The sequence below is a fragment of the Zootermopsis nevadensis genome, unplaced genomic scaffold (genome assembly GCF_977971745.1).
Source record: "Zootermopsis nevadensis isolate Lab colony 2312 unplaced genomic scaffold, Znev_1.0 Znev_ptg000030l, whole genome shotgun sequence".
Lineage (NCBI taxonomy): Eukaryota > Metazoa > Arthropoda > Insecta > Blattodea > Termopsidae > Zootermopsis > Zootermopsis nevadensis.
Window position 1 is genome coordinate 5,353,174 of NW_028259162.1, and position 19,268 is coordinate 5,372,441.

General features: G+C 39.7%; 2 protein-coding genes across 2 annotated transcripts in view; both read left to right on the plus strand.

Moving 5' to 3' along the window:
* LOC110834383 (uncharacterized) overlaps positions 1 to 19,268 on the plus strand; it is a 68,114-nt gene that overhangs the window by 44,928 nt on the left and 3,918 nt on the right. The window contains exons 3-4 of the mRNA XM_087358502.1: positions 11,709 to 11,762; positions 17,227 to 17,303. Of these exons, the coding sequence (XP_087214628.1) occupies positions 11,709 to 11,762; positions 17,227 to 17,295 (123 nt within the window). The 3' untranslated portion in view covers positions 17,296 to 17,303. The remainder of the gene's footprint in view (positions 1 to 11,708; positions 11,763 to 17,226; positions 17,304 to 19,268) is intronic.
* Positions 1 to 19,268, plus strand: part of RapGAP1 (Rap GTPase activating protein 1) — a 165,124-nt gene that overhangs the window by 12,476 nt on the left and 133,380 nt on the right. The window lies entirely within an intron of this gene.

The window sequence follows — 19,268 nt, forward strand, 5'->3', positions numbered from 1 at the left end:
GCCGCGTTAACTGGTTACCGTAGTAAGCCGACGTTTCGGGAACAAACTCTGTTCCCATCTTCAGGGTTCAGATGTGACTGGATCCTCGGAAGTCGTCTGTAACAGGCGACTTCCGAGGATCCAGATGGGGGTAGAGTTTGTTCCCGAAACGTCGGTTTACTACGGTAACCAGTTAACGCGGCTGATTGCCCGAGAGGATTTTATTAATTGTACTCGCCGCGAAAGTCTGAAATCCTATAACATCTACATGGTCCACTCTACTAAAAGAGGTAAGCTGCTTAAAATAGAGTCCTTTACAATAAACATTTAAACTATAACAAAAAATTGTTGTTAGGCGGGCTGTCAACCCGACGTTCAACACACAACAGAATTCAAGCTTTAAAACTAACCAGCTCTTTTTTAAGCAAAAGTAGCTATAATATTGATGAACACGGACCTAATATAATGATTACCGTCACACATAGATACTATTTGTAGGTTGCCATGTTGGTTCGGAGATTTGATAGCTATATAATTCGACTGGAAAGGACAACGAAGGCCGACTGGAAACTCTGATAACGGAAACTGTATCTGTATTCCTATCTGTTGGTCAGCCTCTTTCAGGAAAATTATTGGTTTGTTGTCTCTGCAGATGTTACAGCCCTAAAATGACCTAGTGTCTCATATTTCATAGTCACATACTGCTGCTGCCATTCGACATGACTGGCTCCTAATTAACGTAATTAACAACAGGCTGATAACATTGCAACCTGTCATTAATTCCTCATAAAGTAATTCTCTGTATTCTGACTAAAATAGATGCCAGCTTTTATTATAACCTTCTTGTAAGTACCCATTTTGATAATGGGTTTCTGATTCGCGTCTGTTTCTCCGCCCCGCACAAAACCTGAGCCACGCCTGATACTGCATGATTCGAGCACCACGCCCCATATCTCTCCCACAAACTATTTTATTTATAATTTTTGTGTTTTGTATGAAAGAAGGTTTCACTTTGCCAAGCCCAATGTGACGTCGTACAAAAGAGGCCGGTCTGAATGTGAGTGGAAGTGTGACGTATGTATTATTCTTTATGCACAATGATGAATTGCGCCTGCGTAGTACGTTCAGACGACGTGCCGAACAATTGCTGGCTTTTGTAGTATATAAGTTATAAATTATTTTGTCTCTTTGTTTCTTACTCTCTTTTATACTAAAATACGCTCATAGAATTTCTCTGTCGTTTCTCCTTCCCTCCTATACTGTGTTCATTTCTTTGTTATTTATTTTCTTGCATTTTTAATTCATTCACTTTTTCCTTTAATTTGTTTCTGTATCTGTTTGTTTGTGTGCCTCGTTCTTTATGTTATAAATAATACAATTTCTGTTTGGATTGTGGTCTTCTGGGCGTGCCTGAATCGCTGATTACCATCTACAAGACTTCATGACGTAATACCCAGAATATATTTTTTTTAATAATAACCTAAAATTTCATAATTTTTTGTTACATGTGAATATTATAATTTGGGGCGAAGAATTTCACAAAGAATAAGAAACTGTCGATGGAGTTGGTGTTATTAATACCATACGGAAATTTATCAACAAAAGGAAATACAATAAATATAGCGGAATAATATAAATAAGGGAAGTGATGGTAAAAAGAATAATGCGATAGTGATTAAGATTGCTACAATATAATTCAGTACTTTATTATTAGTGCCCTGCATCGGCAACCAAAAGCCAGTTACAGGTGCAGGACCAGAGAAAAACAAAATAATATATACAACTGGATAACAGTAATCGAGTTACCTGTAAACTACATAGCAAAGGGAGTAGTGAGAAACAAATACAAATACTTTAAAACACACTGCAAATGAAACCAATCGATTACTAAAATATATAAATATGTATTACGTAATAAGGATTATAACAACGGTTCGAATGACTGAAGTCAATTCTGTGAATAGGAATCAGATGTGCATATAAATGTGGATTGAATGAAGTTGATATCTAATAAATAGAATATAGAATGACTATGGAAGCTGTAAAGAAGCTCTCAAGAACTCTCCATTTCCAGTAATAGAATGACCATGTAGGGTCTCCGTGTGATGTTGAAACCAAATATGGAGATTTTCGTGCACCTGGACAGAAGCAGGCTTCGAGCAACGCATGAAGAGGATTTGCCTAAAAACTGAGAATGAGGCTACGTTTGGTCTGAGCGTGGGTTGATGATGGGCAGGTTTGCAAAACTAGCAGGTTCTCATGTAAATATATACATTATGACACGTCCATTCAGAAAGCATTAACAAGCATTTCTTTTTTGCGACATGAAAAGGAAATCACAGCATAATCGCGTTTCTTACGCGTTTCTTAGCCGACAAAACGGGCTTTCTTTTTACAAACAGAATTTTATGACCGTTTAAAGGGAATGTCATATCCGTCTGTCTGCGGTGTTTAATCTCCAAAAAATACTTGACTGATTTCGGTAAAACTTGGCGTTGATTCCACCAGCAAGGATTAGCTCTTCACCAGAGTATATTTTTGTATGTTGACAGTGGATGATCGTTTTGTGGGATGCTCTGTTCGCTTCTATTCTTTCGTACAAGACATGCAACTTAACAGACTTTCATCTGGAGCAAAATCCATTTACTCTATAATAAATTAAATGTCATGTTTGTGTGGGTGGAACATTGACTGAAGCTGTGTTACCCAGAATCGAACCAACAGGATGAATGAAAATGCAGTTTATTTTCGTTACGGAGTGTGAAAAGTGGAAGTGTGTAATCCAGTTGAATACTCAGCTTTTCCAAGTGCATTATTTGTGACTTTGCATATATTATTATTTATTTAAAATACAAATCTGTTACAGCAGATTCAATCCCATTTCTGGGAAGTTAAACGCACTAAACACTCTATTTCGCCCGGTATTAACATTTGCGAAAAGCATTTGTTTTTTATAGGGACTGAATTTTTCATGTTTCCTCAAGACGATCTTCGGCTTCAAAATGTTAATGACACTATATTCCATTAGCTTGTACGTAAAAGGTCGAAATAGTTGTATTACGTGCACAAAGAGGGCGCTGTGTTGATAGAATGTGATTATGATGAGTTAACAAGTTTAGAAAATTATTCTGTCGAGAGCTTATCTGGCTCAGTTGCTGGCAGAGATGAAAAGAAACTAGGAAAATCTGATTCTGTAATCGAAATTACGTTGCGCGTTGTATAACATTCCAAATTGCAGTAACGTAGCTACGTTTTTGACACCGTGTAGCAACCGCTCCGGAACTCCCATTAAACTCATCGTCTCTTATAAGATTGTAGCGTCCCGAAGCTGACGTGGGGACGGACTTTTTTAAAAGTTCGCCACAGAACAACACACTCCATTTAAAACATGTTAACGCTCTGTGATCTTAACCTCGCTTCATGGCTAGAGTGCTATGTTCTGAACACATGGAACATTATAACACTCTAATGCCTTGTGATTTTAAGCTTAGAAAAATGTCTATGCATGTCTTTTACTTGTTTAGGTGTTGAAAATACTTTTTTGTTTTTCTTTCTTGATTTCCAAAGGCCTGCATTTTTTCTGTTTTTTCACCCGGTGAACTGAGAAGGACGTGGGAGGAAACTGTGACTGCATCTTTCACTGTATCCATTAGTGTGTAAGTGTCCTTCAAGCAACGAGGGTAAACAAACACCTTGAGACAGAGTAGCTTGTTCTACACCCGAGATTCGAACTGGATACTTCCTGAATACAAATCAGAATCTTTATCAATTTATTTTATACTATGCGGTGTCGGACATGGGCTGCTTCTGTTTCTTATTGAACTGTTTGTATAAACCGCGAAAATTTATATAAGCATTTGATAAACAGTTCTCAATTAACTTTGAGGAATGAGATACACCTCAAATCTCTGTGTTCGAATGATCGGTTCTAGTCGACATTCAAACAGTACACTTCCCTAATTCGAAGCGTCAGTGGTGCACTGTAATTTCCGACTAGGCATTGCATTTCTATCCCCCAAATCTGATTTTAGGGATTTCCACCAAGTCCAGAACGGTTTCTGGGCACTGTTAACTATTGGGGGGCGGGGGGGGGGGTACTGCGTGAAGGTTTTCTGTTATGGTTTCACGTATGAATAATGTTCCGTTGTTGTGAGTGGGCGAGACAACTGTGTGGTATTCGTGTAACTGCAGACGCCTGCGAGCGAAAATCACACATTGATTCCAAGTGACCTTGGAACAAGGAACTTCAGTAACCTTGACCTACTATAAAAGCCTATAACTTTTTTCATAATAACCGTGTTTGCTTGATTATGATGGCACTGAACAACTGTTTCCATTTCTGCCAACCGGAATCTCGTGGAGACGCCTGTGTTACAGTGCGTGTTAAATTTTAGCACAATCTGTACCCAGCCTGAAGGAGAATTGCGGGTGGTGGTAGTCGGTTTCAGACAGATTTTACAGGGTCTGAGAAAGCTAATTGTTTTTGGTTATAAAATTAATATACAAAATTGTGTACAACGAAGTTGTAGGAAAACTATACTGCATTTTTAGTGAATCTTTATATGCTGACATAACAGCAGTCTCTGTTAATATAAGAACAAAGTTCTGCATGGACCTGAAACGTGTTCCATCATCTCATGAGAGGAATATAATGTGCATTGAGGGTCTTTGAGAATAGGCTGATGACGAGAATATTTGAAAGTAACAGGAAGTTGGAGAAAGTTGCTAACTGAGGAGGTTCATACTTTATAGTCTTCACTAAGTATTATGACGGAGATAAAATTAAGTACGTTGAAAAATGGGCGGTGCATGTAGCACGCATGGGAGAGATAAGAACTGCACACAACTTTTTAAACGAGAAAGTGAAGTGAAGAAACCACTTGGGAGACAGGTTAAGATGTGTGGGTTTTTTTATTTTTCGTAAGCAGGGTATGAGGATGTTGAATGGATTCAGCTGGCTTAGGATAGGAATCAGTCGCAGGCTTTTATGTACACGGTAATGAATACCGTAAAGCTCGTTAGAAAGAGAGAGGCATATTGACCTTGTGACCTGAAATCCAGGCTTTGTATAACAGACTTTGAAGTCATCTTGAAATTTGAAGGGAAATGACAATTGGGTAATTGGGTTTCTTAGTGGATGTTTGACTTTGATATTTAATGAGAAGTTTTGTTAATTAAACTTTTCTTTCAAGACCTTTAAAACTCTTCTTATGATAATGTTTATCTCAATAATTTAGGGAAGTTTGTTATCTTCAGCTGCTCTTGCACTGTACATATTAAAAGTTTCTCTTTAATTAGAAGCCGTCAGTTGCAGGCGGATTGAGGGTATGGAGGCGCGCATGCCGTCATAATAACAAAACTTCTCTTTCAGTGCTTCTAATAAAAAAAGATATGCTGCCTGCGATATTTAATCATGGTAAATATCTCCTATATCTGTTTGTTTATCAAAACAACAATAGCTGGCATCCGCCATTTTCTTCAATTTATGTGTCAAGTGGAATGAATGGTGTTTGTGTTTTGTGAAGTACGGGTTTATGTAATATTATTCCTTTTGGACTCAGAAAAGGTTTCTGTACCAGCGTTGAAGCAAATATTAGTTTGCTGTGTCTTGTCATTCTGGTTTTAAAGTATCGGGTGTTCATATATTAGCGGACTATTTGAAGGACTTGTAATTATGTATTTGTAACACACACGAAAAACTTGTGTATGAAATTTGTGATCACTTGTGAAAAACCTTCAAGTCTGTGGACTGTTTTGTAGTTTTTAATATGTTTTATAAATAAATAAAATCGTCCGCTAATTTGTGGGCATACTGTAGTTTACACCCATGTATTCGTAAACGGATAGTGAAAGGAAAATTATGATTTTGGTTAAAACTGTCACTCAAAGAACAGTCGTGAATAAGTAGTTCAAGGATTTCCTAGTCTGTCGTACGTAGGCGTATATTATAACTGCTTTATTCCTGGGTTGTATTTGACGTCTAACAGAGCTGTCAAGAGAAGGTAAATGACGTATTATGCGCTTGTGAAATACCCAATTCGAATCCCTGTCGGACCAGTTATTGTGGCTGAGATGTTCGAGTTCAGTGGCCGGATTATGTGACGATAATGTTCTGGGTTGTAACGCCGTGTAGACTCGTAGGTATATAAAATTTCTGAGGTACATACAGTCTCCATTGTCAGGGCTGAAGTGGAGAAATCTGTAAGGAAGCGCATCCTCATTTCTCCACTCATTAATTTACGAACCAACTCGATCACTTCTTCACTCATTAACTCACCCACTGATTCAACCACTCAGCAGGTCTCCCATTCAGCAGGTCACTCAATATCAGATCACTCTTAAAATTGTCCACGCTCTCATCCGCCCACTCGCAAGTCTCTGAAAGCCTGCTGTAGGACAAAAGTACTGCTGAAAGACGTTTTTATGATTTCGGTCTGAATTTGCAATGCGAGTTGCAACTGTAGGTAATATTACAAAGGAACGGACAGTGACGGTGAGTTGAGCAGACTGGAAGTCTGTACGTCGCCTCGACCGGCATTGGAAATGTCTGCCATGGAAACCGCTGTGTTCTCGCAGACATCACACAAGCCCCTTTGTTTCACAGTCGATAGTCAGGAGGGCTTGATATCTCGCTGTCGGAATTTGTGGTGTATCAAATGGAAGTATTCTCTCCTTCATGAAGTTGTTCCTTTTTAATTTCTCAAATACAAAAGTGACAGAATATTCATTGAGATTTTGGGTTTCAAAGGCTGCGAGTATGATGTATGCCTGTATGTAAATTCAAGTGGGTGTAGAAAATGTCTGTATTCCTAGATCGAACGTCCATTAGAGTTTCTGTCATAATATACATCATTTCCAAATGAATTTATTTGCACGGGGCAGCTTTATTTTTACCACAAATAACTTATTATCTCGACTCAACTTCAAAGAATTTTATATGTTAAGGTTAAGTTGAAAACCTTCACCTTTATCGTGATCTGATGAGAATCACAGGCTACGGAATCTGAGTATGATTTGAGGATTTCACGGCGGTGAGAAGGTAACGCGAAATGTCATTAGTCTAATGTTCGTAAAAGACGTCCATATTACGTTACGTTTCACCCAGCGGTAGCGCTTGGCTGTAGGATGGCGAAACACCCGGTCCTATTTCAGTCCTTTGTTTTAAGAGTTTCAGTCCTCCTCGTGTTCCCGTTCTCTGGTCGGCTGTTTTTTTTATAATACATTTGCACGCGGTCCCCCGACCTGCTTTTTAAATTACCTCCGCCATCTACGATCAGTGCTTTGTGATGACATTTCGAATAATTTATAGCTCTCGAAATTCTTATGGACTCTGGGACAAAGCAGAAACCCTTTCAAAATTTTTTTTGTCTCAAACACAGAATAAAGAATTTCATGGCACTAGTATATAAGAAACATTACAATATTAAGACATTTGGACCTGTTACAAGTACCTTGTGCCGAATAACAGCTGCATATTTCAGGTAGAAGCCATGTTTTTTTTCCTTTCCATTTTAGGTTGAAATAACATGGAGTTTTACATTTCGTTAAGATGATAGTTTCCCTGACTCAGTATCTCAGGATTCTGTAAACGAATAAATGTTTACGCTTCTTTTATTTGTTTCCCGGAAAGGGCGTTCCTTGTACTAACTGCTTAAGAGGCTGAATTGATTTCAGAAGCATTACAGACATGCAGGGAATCGAATCCAGGTTGTTAACTTATCGTAGTAGGTCACTTTATTGGCGTTATCATGATTTAATTTCCCTTTCGCGAAAATAACAGTAATATAAACTGGTTCTGACTGTTGTCCTTATTGAACACAAAATGCACGTCTTACCAGCTATTGAGATAGCGGATGGTTTTCTACCGCTCATTCGCTGTGTTTCTTCTTTTATGTTATTGATTATCTGTAACGTTAAACCATTGTAATCATTCCTCAGATCTTTTGACATGATATGGTCTGTCTCATATCCCTGCTCGAGGCACGAACTTGAATGGAACCGAATTTCACTGCCGGCCGTGTGTGTTCATTCTCAGACCAGCCCAATCTAATCCAATTAATCTAACCTACTTCGAAACTGAACAAATCGAAATTACATTCATGAAAAAACTGACATCAGAAGTATTTATCTTCTTTTCTGTTATCTTACCTAAATTAAGTCTGGCGGTTTGTTACGATGGTGTATTAATACAATAATAAACTTATTGGACTTATTCATCGCCCTAATTTCTAATTAAAGACGACGTTTCTGAGACTGAAATCTGTTTCCTTCCTCAGGTTGAACCTACTCTGTTGGACCCAATCGATATAGCTAGACCTTATCTCCGGTCTGGGTTGTAAAGCCATGTGGATTTGTAGGTAGGCGCCAACCCAGAAGACCAACATCGACGCTTTCAAATGTCATATTTTCCCCTGTATTTCATAAAAACATGTACCACAGTGAAAAATCGCTAAAATAAAAGCTACTAGCATTTTGAGCAGTAAATGTTTTACTAATGATTTTTAGCGTAGACTCTAAACACACCGAAATCCGTTTAGTAATTTTTGCAGATGAAACAAGCGGACGGACTGGACGGAGAGACACGACTTTCCCCATTTTGCATTCATTATATCAATTTGTTTGCAAAAGAAGCGTAAATATTTGACCTTATTTATGCAGTTACATTCTGCTCTTGGCTAACATTGACAGGGTTTGCATTTGGTTTACAAAATTTGGCCTGTAATAACCATGGGTCGAGACATTTGGTTTGCACACTAAATAATCTGAGCAGTCAATACAGCGTAGTCAAAAACCCGATGAACCAACTAGTAACAGCTCTGATTGGTGTGTATGGTCACATACAATATAACTTTAGGAAGATTAATAAAATCCGAACACAGTTGTCTCGCGGGCTAATGGCCATGCTTTTGAATGTGCGTGGGAGAGGGAAGAGTTATTTGTGTTGACCTGTGTAAGCTGAGGCCTAGCGACAGATTCCTCGTCCAACGAATAATGCCAAATGTCTACAGAATGTATTATTCCATGATTAATTTAAATACCAGAGAGTGATATTTAAAATTAGACCACATTAATCAGGCATGTCGAACATTTACGAATTGTTTGTTTCATAACAGCTAAGTGTGGAGATAACATATTAGATGTTTTATTTATTTGTTTCTTGATCGTTCTAATCTGGTTGAAATTTATATATAATATTGTAAACTAGTTGCTTCATCTTTGTTAATTTTCTGTCTGTGTGAAAGTGGTCAACTCGTGTTGTGAAGACAGTGTCCTATACGTTCACACGGACGAACTGGAGGCAGTTTCGACATGTTTTGCTTTTAGAATCCTGCTGATCGTAATACAAGACTATTAGATTGCAGGTTATCTGGATTTTGAAGCAACAAGTAAAATCATGGCAAAAGTATTTTTACGAAGATGGCTGTCTTCTGGGTTGTAGCACCGTGTAGTCTTGAAAAAGGGTGGTGATTGCCCTGATGATGGAGGCAGCAAGGCCTTCTGAAACGTTGATATAAACTTCTGCCAGACTAGACGGCGCTACAACCCAGAAGACAACCATCTTCGTGCTCACCGCCGTCAGAGCCTCAAATTCTACGTACGTATTTTTGCAGTGCCGTTTATAAGGAAAATTTCTATACAGCTTTTAGTGAATAGACACAGTAGAAGGAATCAGTCGTTTCATTTTAACCAGGAGGAAGAAAGTAAAACAGGTTTCATTGGTCCGTATAAGTAATCATTGAAATGAGTGTCGTCTTGATTCATTTGTTCTTTTGGAAGTAATGCCATGTTTTGTCGCTTGGAAACCCATTGTCGTCATGTGACGATGTGGATAAACATCATAATACGCACATGTGTGTGTGTGTTTTTGTTAATGTTAAACTGTACGACATTATATTTGTTCTTAAAGTAAAGGAATGTGGTGTAATTGAGAATAATTCGAATTACGTGAGCAAACTTTGAGACTATGGAGCATGTTGCTTAAGAACACTTGTAACTCAAACCTGTTCTTTATTGCTGTTTAAAAATTAATACTGTCCTTTAACACTGTCTAGTCTTCAAATTTTATTTTGCTTTCGTTTTATGTTACAAACAAACAAACACATAGGCCTACATCTTGGTAATTCAGTCAGTATATTGACTCGCTGCTGTACAGACGTCTGGGGTTCAGTTCCCGGGAGGGCTACTACGTCCAGACCGGCTGTGGGCCCCACCAAACGCCATATTCAGTGGATATCAGGGACTCTTTCTTCTGAAAGTGATCCACCCACCTCTCGCTTCAATTTTGTGCCCAACTCTAGAGCTGGTGGAGCTTTGCCTCCACCACTTTATATTTTTAAGGTGCCGCTTTTCAAGATGGAGTATGCTCCAAAGAGTGAGTTAGTTTGTTAATTAGTTATATGGCGGGTATAAGAAGCGACAGGCAAGAGGTTTGTTTGCCTCTCATCGGAAGCGGAAGTAAGCTCGTGGTTAATTTAATGCAGATCGTCAATACAAGCGGAATCCCCGGAACGTTTATATATCACTCGCAGCTTGGAGATCGTCGCCCTTAGTTACGCTGCCAGCAGTTTGTATCGGAGATGATCGAACAATGGCCTCTAGTCAACGCAGTAACTTCCTGCCTCTCGTTATCTCCCTTGTAACATTACACAGTACACTAATGGCCCAGTTAGGCCGTTCCAGAATACAAACCACAGTCCTCAGATTAAGTTGCATTCAAAATAAAAAGAAAATGCAGAAAAACAATTCGTTTTATGGGGGATGTATTTTAATACTCGAGCCGGTATGGGACGTTAATAATAATAATAATAATACTAATTCATCTTCTTTATTAGAGTGTTTGTCAAAAGCAAAGAGCCCTTGAAAGGCAAACACTAATAAACATCTAGACTACAATAAAAACAAACGAAAACAAAATAATTCTTTATCTTCTTTGCCTCTCTTTCGCCGTTGCTTATTCTCTTCCACCTCTGTTCCCCCGTGCCACCTCTTCATTTTGCATCAGTCCTGCCGTGCACTGAACTGTCAGCCTCTTAAGACAAGAGAAGATCACGTCCCGAGCTACTCGTGTTCTGGTCCTATCAGATCAACAGCGATCGTGACGTCACGCCTGCATTGTGCTGGACAAGACAATGGAACTGTTAGTTCTACGTTACCCTCTCTCCCACGTGGTCGGAAGTGACATTGCTCTGGCGGTCGGTCAGGGTGCAAAGGTTACTGTCATATCGTGAGCTATCTGCGTTTTAGGGACTTTTAGCGAATCATGTCAAGGCAAGAAGTTTACGTTGTGCAAACATTGTAGAAACATTTGTATCTCCGCATCACAAATCACATGTTGCTACGTAACTGAATTCTTTCCTTAGCCCTATGTCCACAATTCTTGAACTTCGGTACTGGGAATTGATACAGAATTGTGTAGAAGTTCATTGCTGATAGGAAACACGTGATCCTGTGTACGCAGAAGTTGAATATGAGTTGTGCTCTCGTGTCAGACGCTGCAACTGTGTGCGCAAAGCTGAAGGTAGTGTGCAGAATCATAAATGTACGAGTACCAGTACGTAGTTTTCACTGGGAAACCCTGCAACTCGTCTTACATAGCCATCTTCTGCGAAATCCTAATCCCGCCATCTCTCCCCCATTCTCTTCGTTTCCTTTTGTTGTTTCATATCCTCATACTTCTATGCGATACACAGTAAATAAGAAATTAATTTTGTATTTCTCTTTTGTTGCAGGTAAGGCTTCGACTGTTTAAATTTCTTGCAGTCATGGTCATCGTGAGGAGAAATGTAAGTTTCAATTAACATACATAACTTTTTTTGTATTGTGTTTGTGTTGTTTTGTGTTGTAAAACAAAAGTTTTACCGATGACGGAGGCAGTATGACCTCTGAAACGTTGGTTAACATCGACCAGACTACACGGCGCAACAACCCAGAAGACAGAAATCTTCAGACTCACCGCTGTGAAAACTTCAAATCTCGCCCTGATGATGGAGGCAGTATTACCTCCGAAACGTTGGTTAACATCGACCAGACTACACGGCGCAACAACCCAGAAAACTGAAATCTTCATACTCATCGCTGTGAGAACCTCAAGTCTTACAAAAGTTTTACCTTTTGGAGGTGGAACGTAAACTACTGGTACCTAAACATTCACTCATAGGAAACTTTTAAAACGAAAGAAAATAAGCTGATTATGTTTTACCCAAATTTCTGCTGGTGGCCATTTTTAAAATCCTTTCTCAGTATTTGCCTAGACAAATTAAGGAGGTCCTCAAAAACCTCCGTTGGGTTAGCCAGCTGAGAATCCACCAAATACGAAGCGACCTTTGGTGAAGTAATCGAAGGACAATCAAGTAATTAACGCTGTCAACAGATGTGCTTGTAACATGTCGCCATCTAAATCTCTCATAACAGGTTAAAATGAATAATTGAGTCTTCTGATCAAATCAAAACATTCACTCTGTTACCACAACTTATCAACTGTACACGTACCGTGGATTGCACTGTGGACTACTTACCTAGAGTCCAAGAAAAGTCTGTGTGTTTCATGAAGCCAGTCTTACAGGGATAAACAGCTTCCCAGCGCCCAAGGCGAAGCAGTTGAGGCACGTTGATTATAGGTGGAGGGTGCTGGAGTACCGTTAATTTTATGGACCACGAGATTTGCTCCTTGCATCATCGAGGGGCAGGAGAAAAAAGTTTATGGGTCTGGTCTCTCGTAGCCTGTAGCCGGTTATTAAGTGGTTTATTTTTTCGGAAGTTGTCTTGAGAATTTTTATCGTGAGAAAATTTTATCGTCATGCCATTCTTTAGGTCTCGATAATTTCCCTACGTATTACGAGTTTATTATTTATTTCGTGCATAGATTTTTCGATGGCGCTGTATCAACGGCAGAGGTCATTTGGCCTTTCATGCGTCTTCAGGTTGGTGTTGCAGAGTAAGCTCCCGTGGTTTATGCAACCAGCACCTTCTCCAGGGGTCTTCATCCAGTTTCTGTCACACATGTTTTTTGTTTCTTATTATCTTTGCATTCTTTGTCAACTCTCGTATTATACTGTCTATTGATTTTCCCCTTCTCTTACTATAACCACGTCACTACCTTTTATGTGGAAGAGAATGATGAGCGATGCTTTTTTGCTGACGTCGCTTTCTCGTGTTGACACTTCCGGATCTCATATCTAGTGTTTCAAGACATATTCCTGGAAATTTTTACTGAGGCTCCAGATATTGGATAAATTGTTTCATTGGAACAATATTTCTTCTTGTCTTCACGAACTAGCAACATAACAGACCCAACTGTACCAGCTTTAAAAGTGTCTTCCCGCGGTCTGTGGCCTTCGTCTGCCTTTTCTTTCGTGGCTTGTGAATGAGTAAATATATTTCAACATACGAGATTGCCGGTATTCCGCAGCCTAGTTCGATGGTGGGACTTCTATCTTAAATCCTGTATTTGGGTATCCTTGTGTGAAAACATTAAGCAATTTTTCCGTCGGTACATAACAGAATGATGAGTAATGGATTAAGTAGGATTTGAGGTTTTCACGGCGGTAAATCTGAAGATGACTATAAATACGCTACTGCAATTTACTCGGTTCTACATTAAGGAGGGAGGGAGTGAGTAATTGTAAGGCAAAAGCTCCAAATAGCACTCCTATGTAAATGTGTTTCTTCGTAATGTTGAGTGTGGTTTTCTGACGAATTTACATTGTTTTATAGTGTGGTATAGTTACAAATCTTATTTTTACAGTGAAAATTTGCATTAACGCGGTGAACTGGTGCTTCTTTTGATATATTCTTTATTCTTCGATGTTTTAACAGCTTTAATAATCGCAAATTTTAATGGTTCTTATGAAGCCATTTAACTCTTCTTGGTCTGATAATAGGCCTACGATTATGTAGAACAACAGATACAGCAGAAAGCCACTAGAACTCCCTTATCGATCACCCGCTTCGCACATGTGTTGGAGAAATTGCCTAACGAGCACGGCGGTATGATACTTTGCGAGATCTCTGGCTTTCACGGCAGTGAATATGTCGATTGTGGTCTTATAGGTAATGGCGCCATGCAGTCTTGTAGGTGGACACGGAGGTTTCGGAGGAACGTGTCGTCTCCTTTTTCAGGATGGAGGCGATACATTTCTTCGAAATGCTGATGTCCACTTGTCAAAGTACGCGGCGTCACAATCGATGTCTGTTTCTGTTCTCCAGCCCCAAAACAAATGAAATGAACACAAAATGTTGCCATGTCAGCATGCTCTATAACCTGACGTAGCGTGACAAAGCAATTTCATCGTCTAACTTGAATAAGTCTTTAGACTCTCGTTTAACGGAAATTTAATTAAATGAGTACTGTATGCAGATGCAGCCAGGGATTGGACCTGGCATTTCACCTCAGTCTAATATCGATGTAAAAATTTTGTGCAGATTTATTTCTGCACTCCTCTTACTCCTTTATAGTTTGATGTTTAAAGAATTATTTCCCTTAACCTCATTAATAAATTGATCTTTGTAATGGGGACATGTTATTTTCTTGGAACGGTTATTTTGAAGCATTATTAACACGAACTTAGCGGTTCAAATGGTTAGTAATAAGAAATAACTATATATGCTGTCATTGAAATAAATCGAATCTTAACTAGCTATAATTAATATATAGGTAATTAAAATTGTTGAAATTGATTTATAAATTATGTATACTATTTAACATACAAAACTTTATCTTTGCAGTCATTTGTGTTTATATTCTTATTTACTGAAGGCCTACAGATGGCTTGAATAATTAACACGGCGCCTTCATGTTCGGGAGATTCTGAACTCGATTCTCCGTTCTATGGCCGGCTGTCCTGATCTTTCCGTGTTTTCCTCAGTTCTTCTGTGTCAACTGGCAGAAGGCAGGAGGCGCCATGATCGCATGCTTCCACATACTTTCAAATCCGTAATTAACAAGCAGCTTATGATTTGACACTACACAGCCTATGCAGTTGAGTAAGTGTTATTAAATAAACTAAGAAACAAACAAAGCAAACCGAAACACTAAAAATATAGTCTTAGCTGCTCATTGCCCGTGTTCCTTTTTTTCGACTCCAAATCTTGTATTCGCTCTGTTTCCAAGCGTCTTCTTGAAGAGCACGCGGGGATGGGGGGGAGTCAAGCAATTCGACGTAGTGCGTAACGAACGAAAAGCGTGCAATGAACCCCAGTTGCCATATTCGGGAACATTGAAATGAATGCGTTGTTCTGTATGAACCGACTGTACTGAACGATGATGGACGGACAATTACGAGACAGTGTGAAAAATCAATTCTCAGTCTGACCGGCACGCGCTCGTCTTGAGATTGCTTTGTCCGGTATCTTGACTGTTCCATTGGCCGAATGCTTGTCATCGTTACTTGCCAGTGGCGTGCAGACATGAAGGCCTCTTCTTTGTCTGCTGTCAAGAATCTACTGGCCATAAGGAAGTAAAATTTGGCAGAGTAGTTAAGTCTCCATTGGGACTACAATCTCATAAAAAATCAATTCTGAAGGGGCAGGGGTGTGTGATCTGTGTTGATTTGACCTTTAAACTCTTAGAACTGATATAGGCCTGCCAGTGTACAGCAATAAATATGTTCTAAGCTATCATTTAATGTCTCTTATGCAATGTTATGGTCCGAGCACAGTTTAAATACTCTCGCTCACTCTCTTGTGCTTAAGTTTCCATGGACCTTCTGTTCTGTCTGACGTTTGTCCTGATTGTCTTCACATGTTGCAAACGAATGCCAGGGTTTCATTTATGAAACCAGCTTGGATCTGAATTTGGGTACAGTTTTCAAAATTGAAATTCGCCACAGAAATGATGTTTTATCAAGAACGTAACCGCCGGTTTGGCGAGGGATGCCTGTGGAGTCCATCATGTGCGCTTTGTAGTATTAATCTTCACGCCACTGAACGCCATTCAGCATCCCACTGACTGATGCAGCGAGAGCAGAGGGGATTTGCAATAAGGATGTCTGCATGGACTACAAGAGTAGAATTGGTTTTGTAGTAAATGGGCGTCCGGTGTTGCCAAATTCCCCCTTTGCATCATTGCTATCAAGCTAGTTAATTTTGCTGCTCGCTGGTTAAACACATCCCTTTGGTCCTGCGCAGTTCTCATCCCCCCCACCACTCGGTGAGTCTTGTTGTAAATGAGTTATTTTATCAACTTCATCAACAAAACTAAGCATTTTATTGTTGCTTTTTGATGGACGCCTCTGAAACGTCGATGAACGTCCTGGAGATTACACAGTGCAACGTCCCGGAAGACTTGTCTTCATATAATCTTCATGTTTCCCACATACTTTTCAAAAGACGACGTTTGTGACTGTCTTCTCCTTCTGTGTGTGGAATTTTCTGCTGTAAAACAAAGTTGAGACAATGGTAAATGTGTTTCTGTAGTTTAAGAAACTTGTGTAAAGGTTGTGACGAGACATTCCGAGATAAAGACAACAAGTGGGGGGTGGCTGGAAGAGGACGGAAGATGGATGGTTTATGACAGAAGGGTAATAGAAGAGACGAAGGAAAACATAGAACAGGACGTTTATAAAAAGAGCTATTTAAAAAGAACGGGGATGGAGGAAGACAGATTGAAAGTAAAAAAGAAACGTTAAAAGAAAAACAGAAACATAAGATGAAGCCCGAAAAGAGACAGAAAACTTCGGAAGTTCAGAAAATCTGAACAACTGAGGCGAACAGATGCGTCGTGTTTGGACACGAACTGATCGGCTGATGATAGTTGTTTCTGTTTATTGATATGTTGTGCTATTTAAAGACACTGTCCCAGTGCTATGCTATGAAAGATGATCATGAACGGTGAACACCTGAGAATTTGGAAGGAGGCGGTTGTAAATTCTTTGAAGATATTATCAAGCCATTCGTCTGGGTCTACGAAGAAACCCAGTAACATTTTCGATTAGAATATTCGGTTCTCCAACATTTTAAGCTCGGAGGTGATTCCAAAGATTGCGAATTAACCACTTGTAGGTGCATATTCATGGCATAATAATGATCATAAATGTTGTCGCTATTGTGGTAACCAGAGGCGATCATCAGGGCGCCCCGATGATGGCTTCAGCAATCACCTCCGAAAGCCTACCAGACTACTTACTACCAACCCACTCGGCGCAACATTCCAGAACATAAGTCGCCTTCATACTCGCCGCCATGATAACCTCAAAACTTACCAAATAAGAAGCTGTTATGTGTGACTGTAGCTTTTCTGATTTGTTTCAGGTAAGATTTCGGAACCGGATTCTGGATTTTAACAAAACTTTGCGTGACGGACATACGACGAAAATGTAGGCAGTGGGGTGAGTTAAATCATCTTTAAAATCTCTCACGTTATAATCTATTGTAAGAAATTACTGCGAATATGTAAGCGTTAGCAACAATAACGCCCTGTTGTTATGCAACTTATCGTATCATCGTGCTTGGCTGGTGTGTCTAAGTGACGATTTACAGTGTAATGGACGATAATCCATTTGAGTGAACAGTATTATGTACTCGTTATCGTTCAGTGAATAGGATGACTTGGCGCATTTAGTATCCTATTGCATACAAACATTGAAGCATCTGTCGGCGAGGTAAAACGTAATAGGGTTCTTTAGGATTATATTTATAAGTTTTAAACTTCTCATTGAATGTTTCAGCAGATAATTGGGACCCCTGATTCGTTTTCAGAACGTCCCGGGATCAAATTTCGACCCAAAGACCGGGTACCGTATTCAGGGATTTTCCTCAGTGCCTTTAGGCAAGTGCCGGGATTGTTTTAAATTAGGCTACGACCACTTCTTCCATTATTCTTTTCGATTTTTTATCAAGGGCATATTTTCACACAGGTCTGTTCAGTTCCAAATAATTCTGTTACTTACTTACTTATACCAGACTACACGGAGCTACAACCCACAAGACAGCCATCTTCTGACTTGCCGTCGTAAGAATCTCAGATCCGACTTTCGTGTTAATTGTGTTTTTCCGTATTTAGTTTTGTGAGTAGGAACTTCTTTTATGTGGGTAATTAAGAAAAACGTGCTAACAAACATCTGTACGCCACTGATGCCGTACAGACAGCTCAGTCCTCGTGATCATGCTCTGTGACTGTGAAGGGAAGCAGCATCCACCCCTGTTCCATCGAGAAGTATAAAGGGGTGAGCATGGACAGGAATGTGGCTGGAATGCTTTGCCGGCAGGAATTCTGGTCCGAGGTCCGATGACGCAATCTCCCGCATGGTTGCCTCCCCTCTTCCACAGCCTTCGTAATTCCTCGTCAGTGGCGGAACAGTTGTGTTCTCCACTATAACTTACGAAATTTGGAAGAATAAGAAAATGGATGTCTTCTGGAATATTGCGCTGTGTTGTGTGTCAGACGTTTGGGGCAGCAAACGGCTCTGAGACGTCTGTAGTTCTTTATAAAAGACTTTCTTCATACTCGCCGCCGGTAGAACCCGTCTTCTGTTCTTGTAAAACGGTGGAAATGTCCAGCCGGTCTCAGTTAATGGCACTGTATTCAACAGCTTGGTCCGTCAATAGTGATTATGCGGCAGGCAATCGGTGCGAAAAGCGATTTGCGAATTTGTTGACACAGGCTGGAATAGGCCGTCACCAAGTCTGGCGGCAGTCTAGCGTGCGTAAGCCAATTGAGTCTCTCCAATGCTCGCAGACGGTCTGTCGCCACGCGAACTAATGGACAGCGAAGTGTCCATTGATTCGTTTCCGCTGTAAGCAAGCCGGTATGTGGTATGGAGTCCAGATTTATAAAGAATTCTCGTCGCCTTGTTCACAGAAGTAGACGATTGAACCCCGTTTTTTGGTCTGCTCAATCCATTTAACAATTTGCATCTTACTAAGTGGTCTCTTCTGGTCAGGATTTTGTATGTTTTTTTTCCACCCGCACATTGCATGATCGCCGGACTCGAACCTCTTTATTTATTCACCGTAACAATGTCAGGAGAGCAGCAAAATACGAGAAGCTCTTCGTCAGGCACTTTTCTTCATTTCATTATTATCTTATCTCTCTAAAAAGTATCTGTAGAAGAAACCCAAAGTTTAACGCTGCTAATTGGATAGATCCAGAACCAGATGTATTTATTTACAATCCGTTTACCTAACATCCATCTTAATGTTATCCTTCCATCTTTTCGATATTGCTAGTGGCCGTTTTATGAAAGCTTCCCAAGTATTCATTTTTCGTCCAAGCTACATCCAGTGACCTTTCCTAGCTGATACATATTAAATTCAAGCATATTATTCGAATTTGAGATCACTGCTGTTCCTTT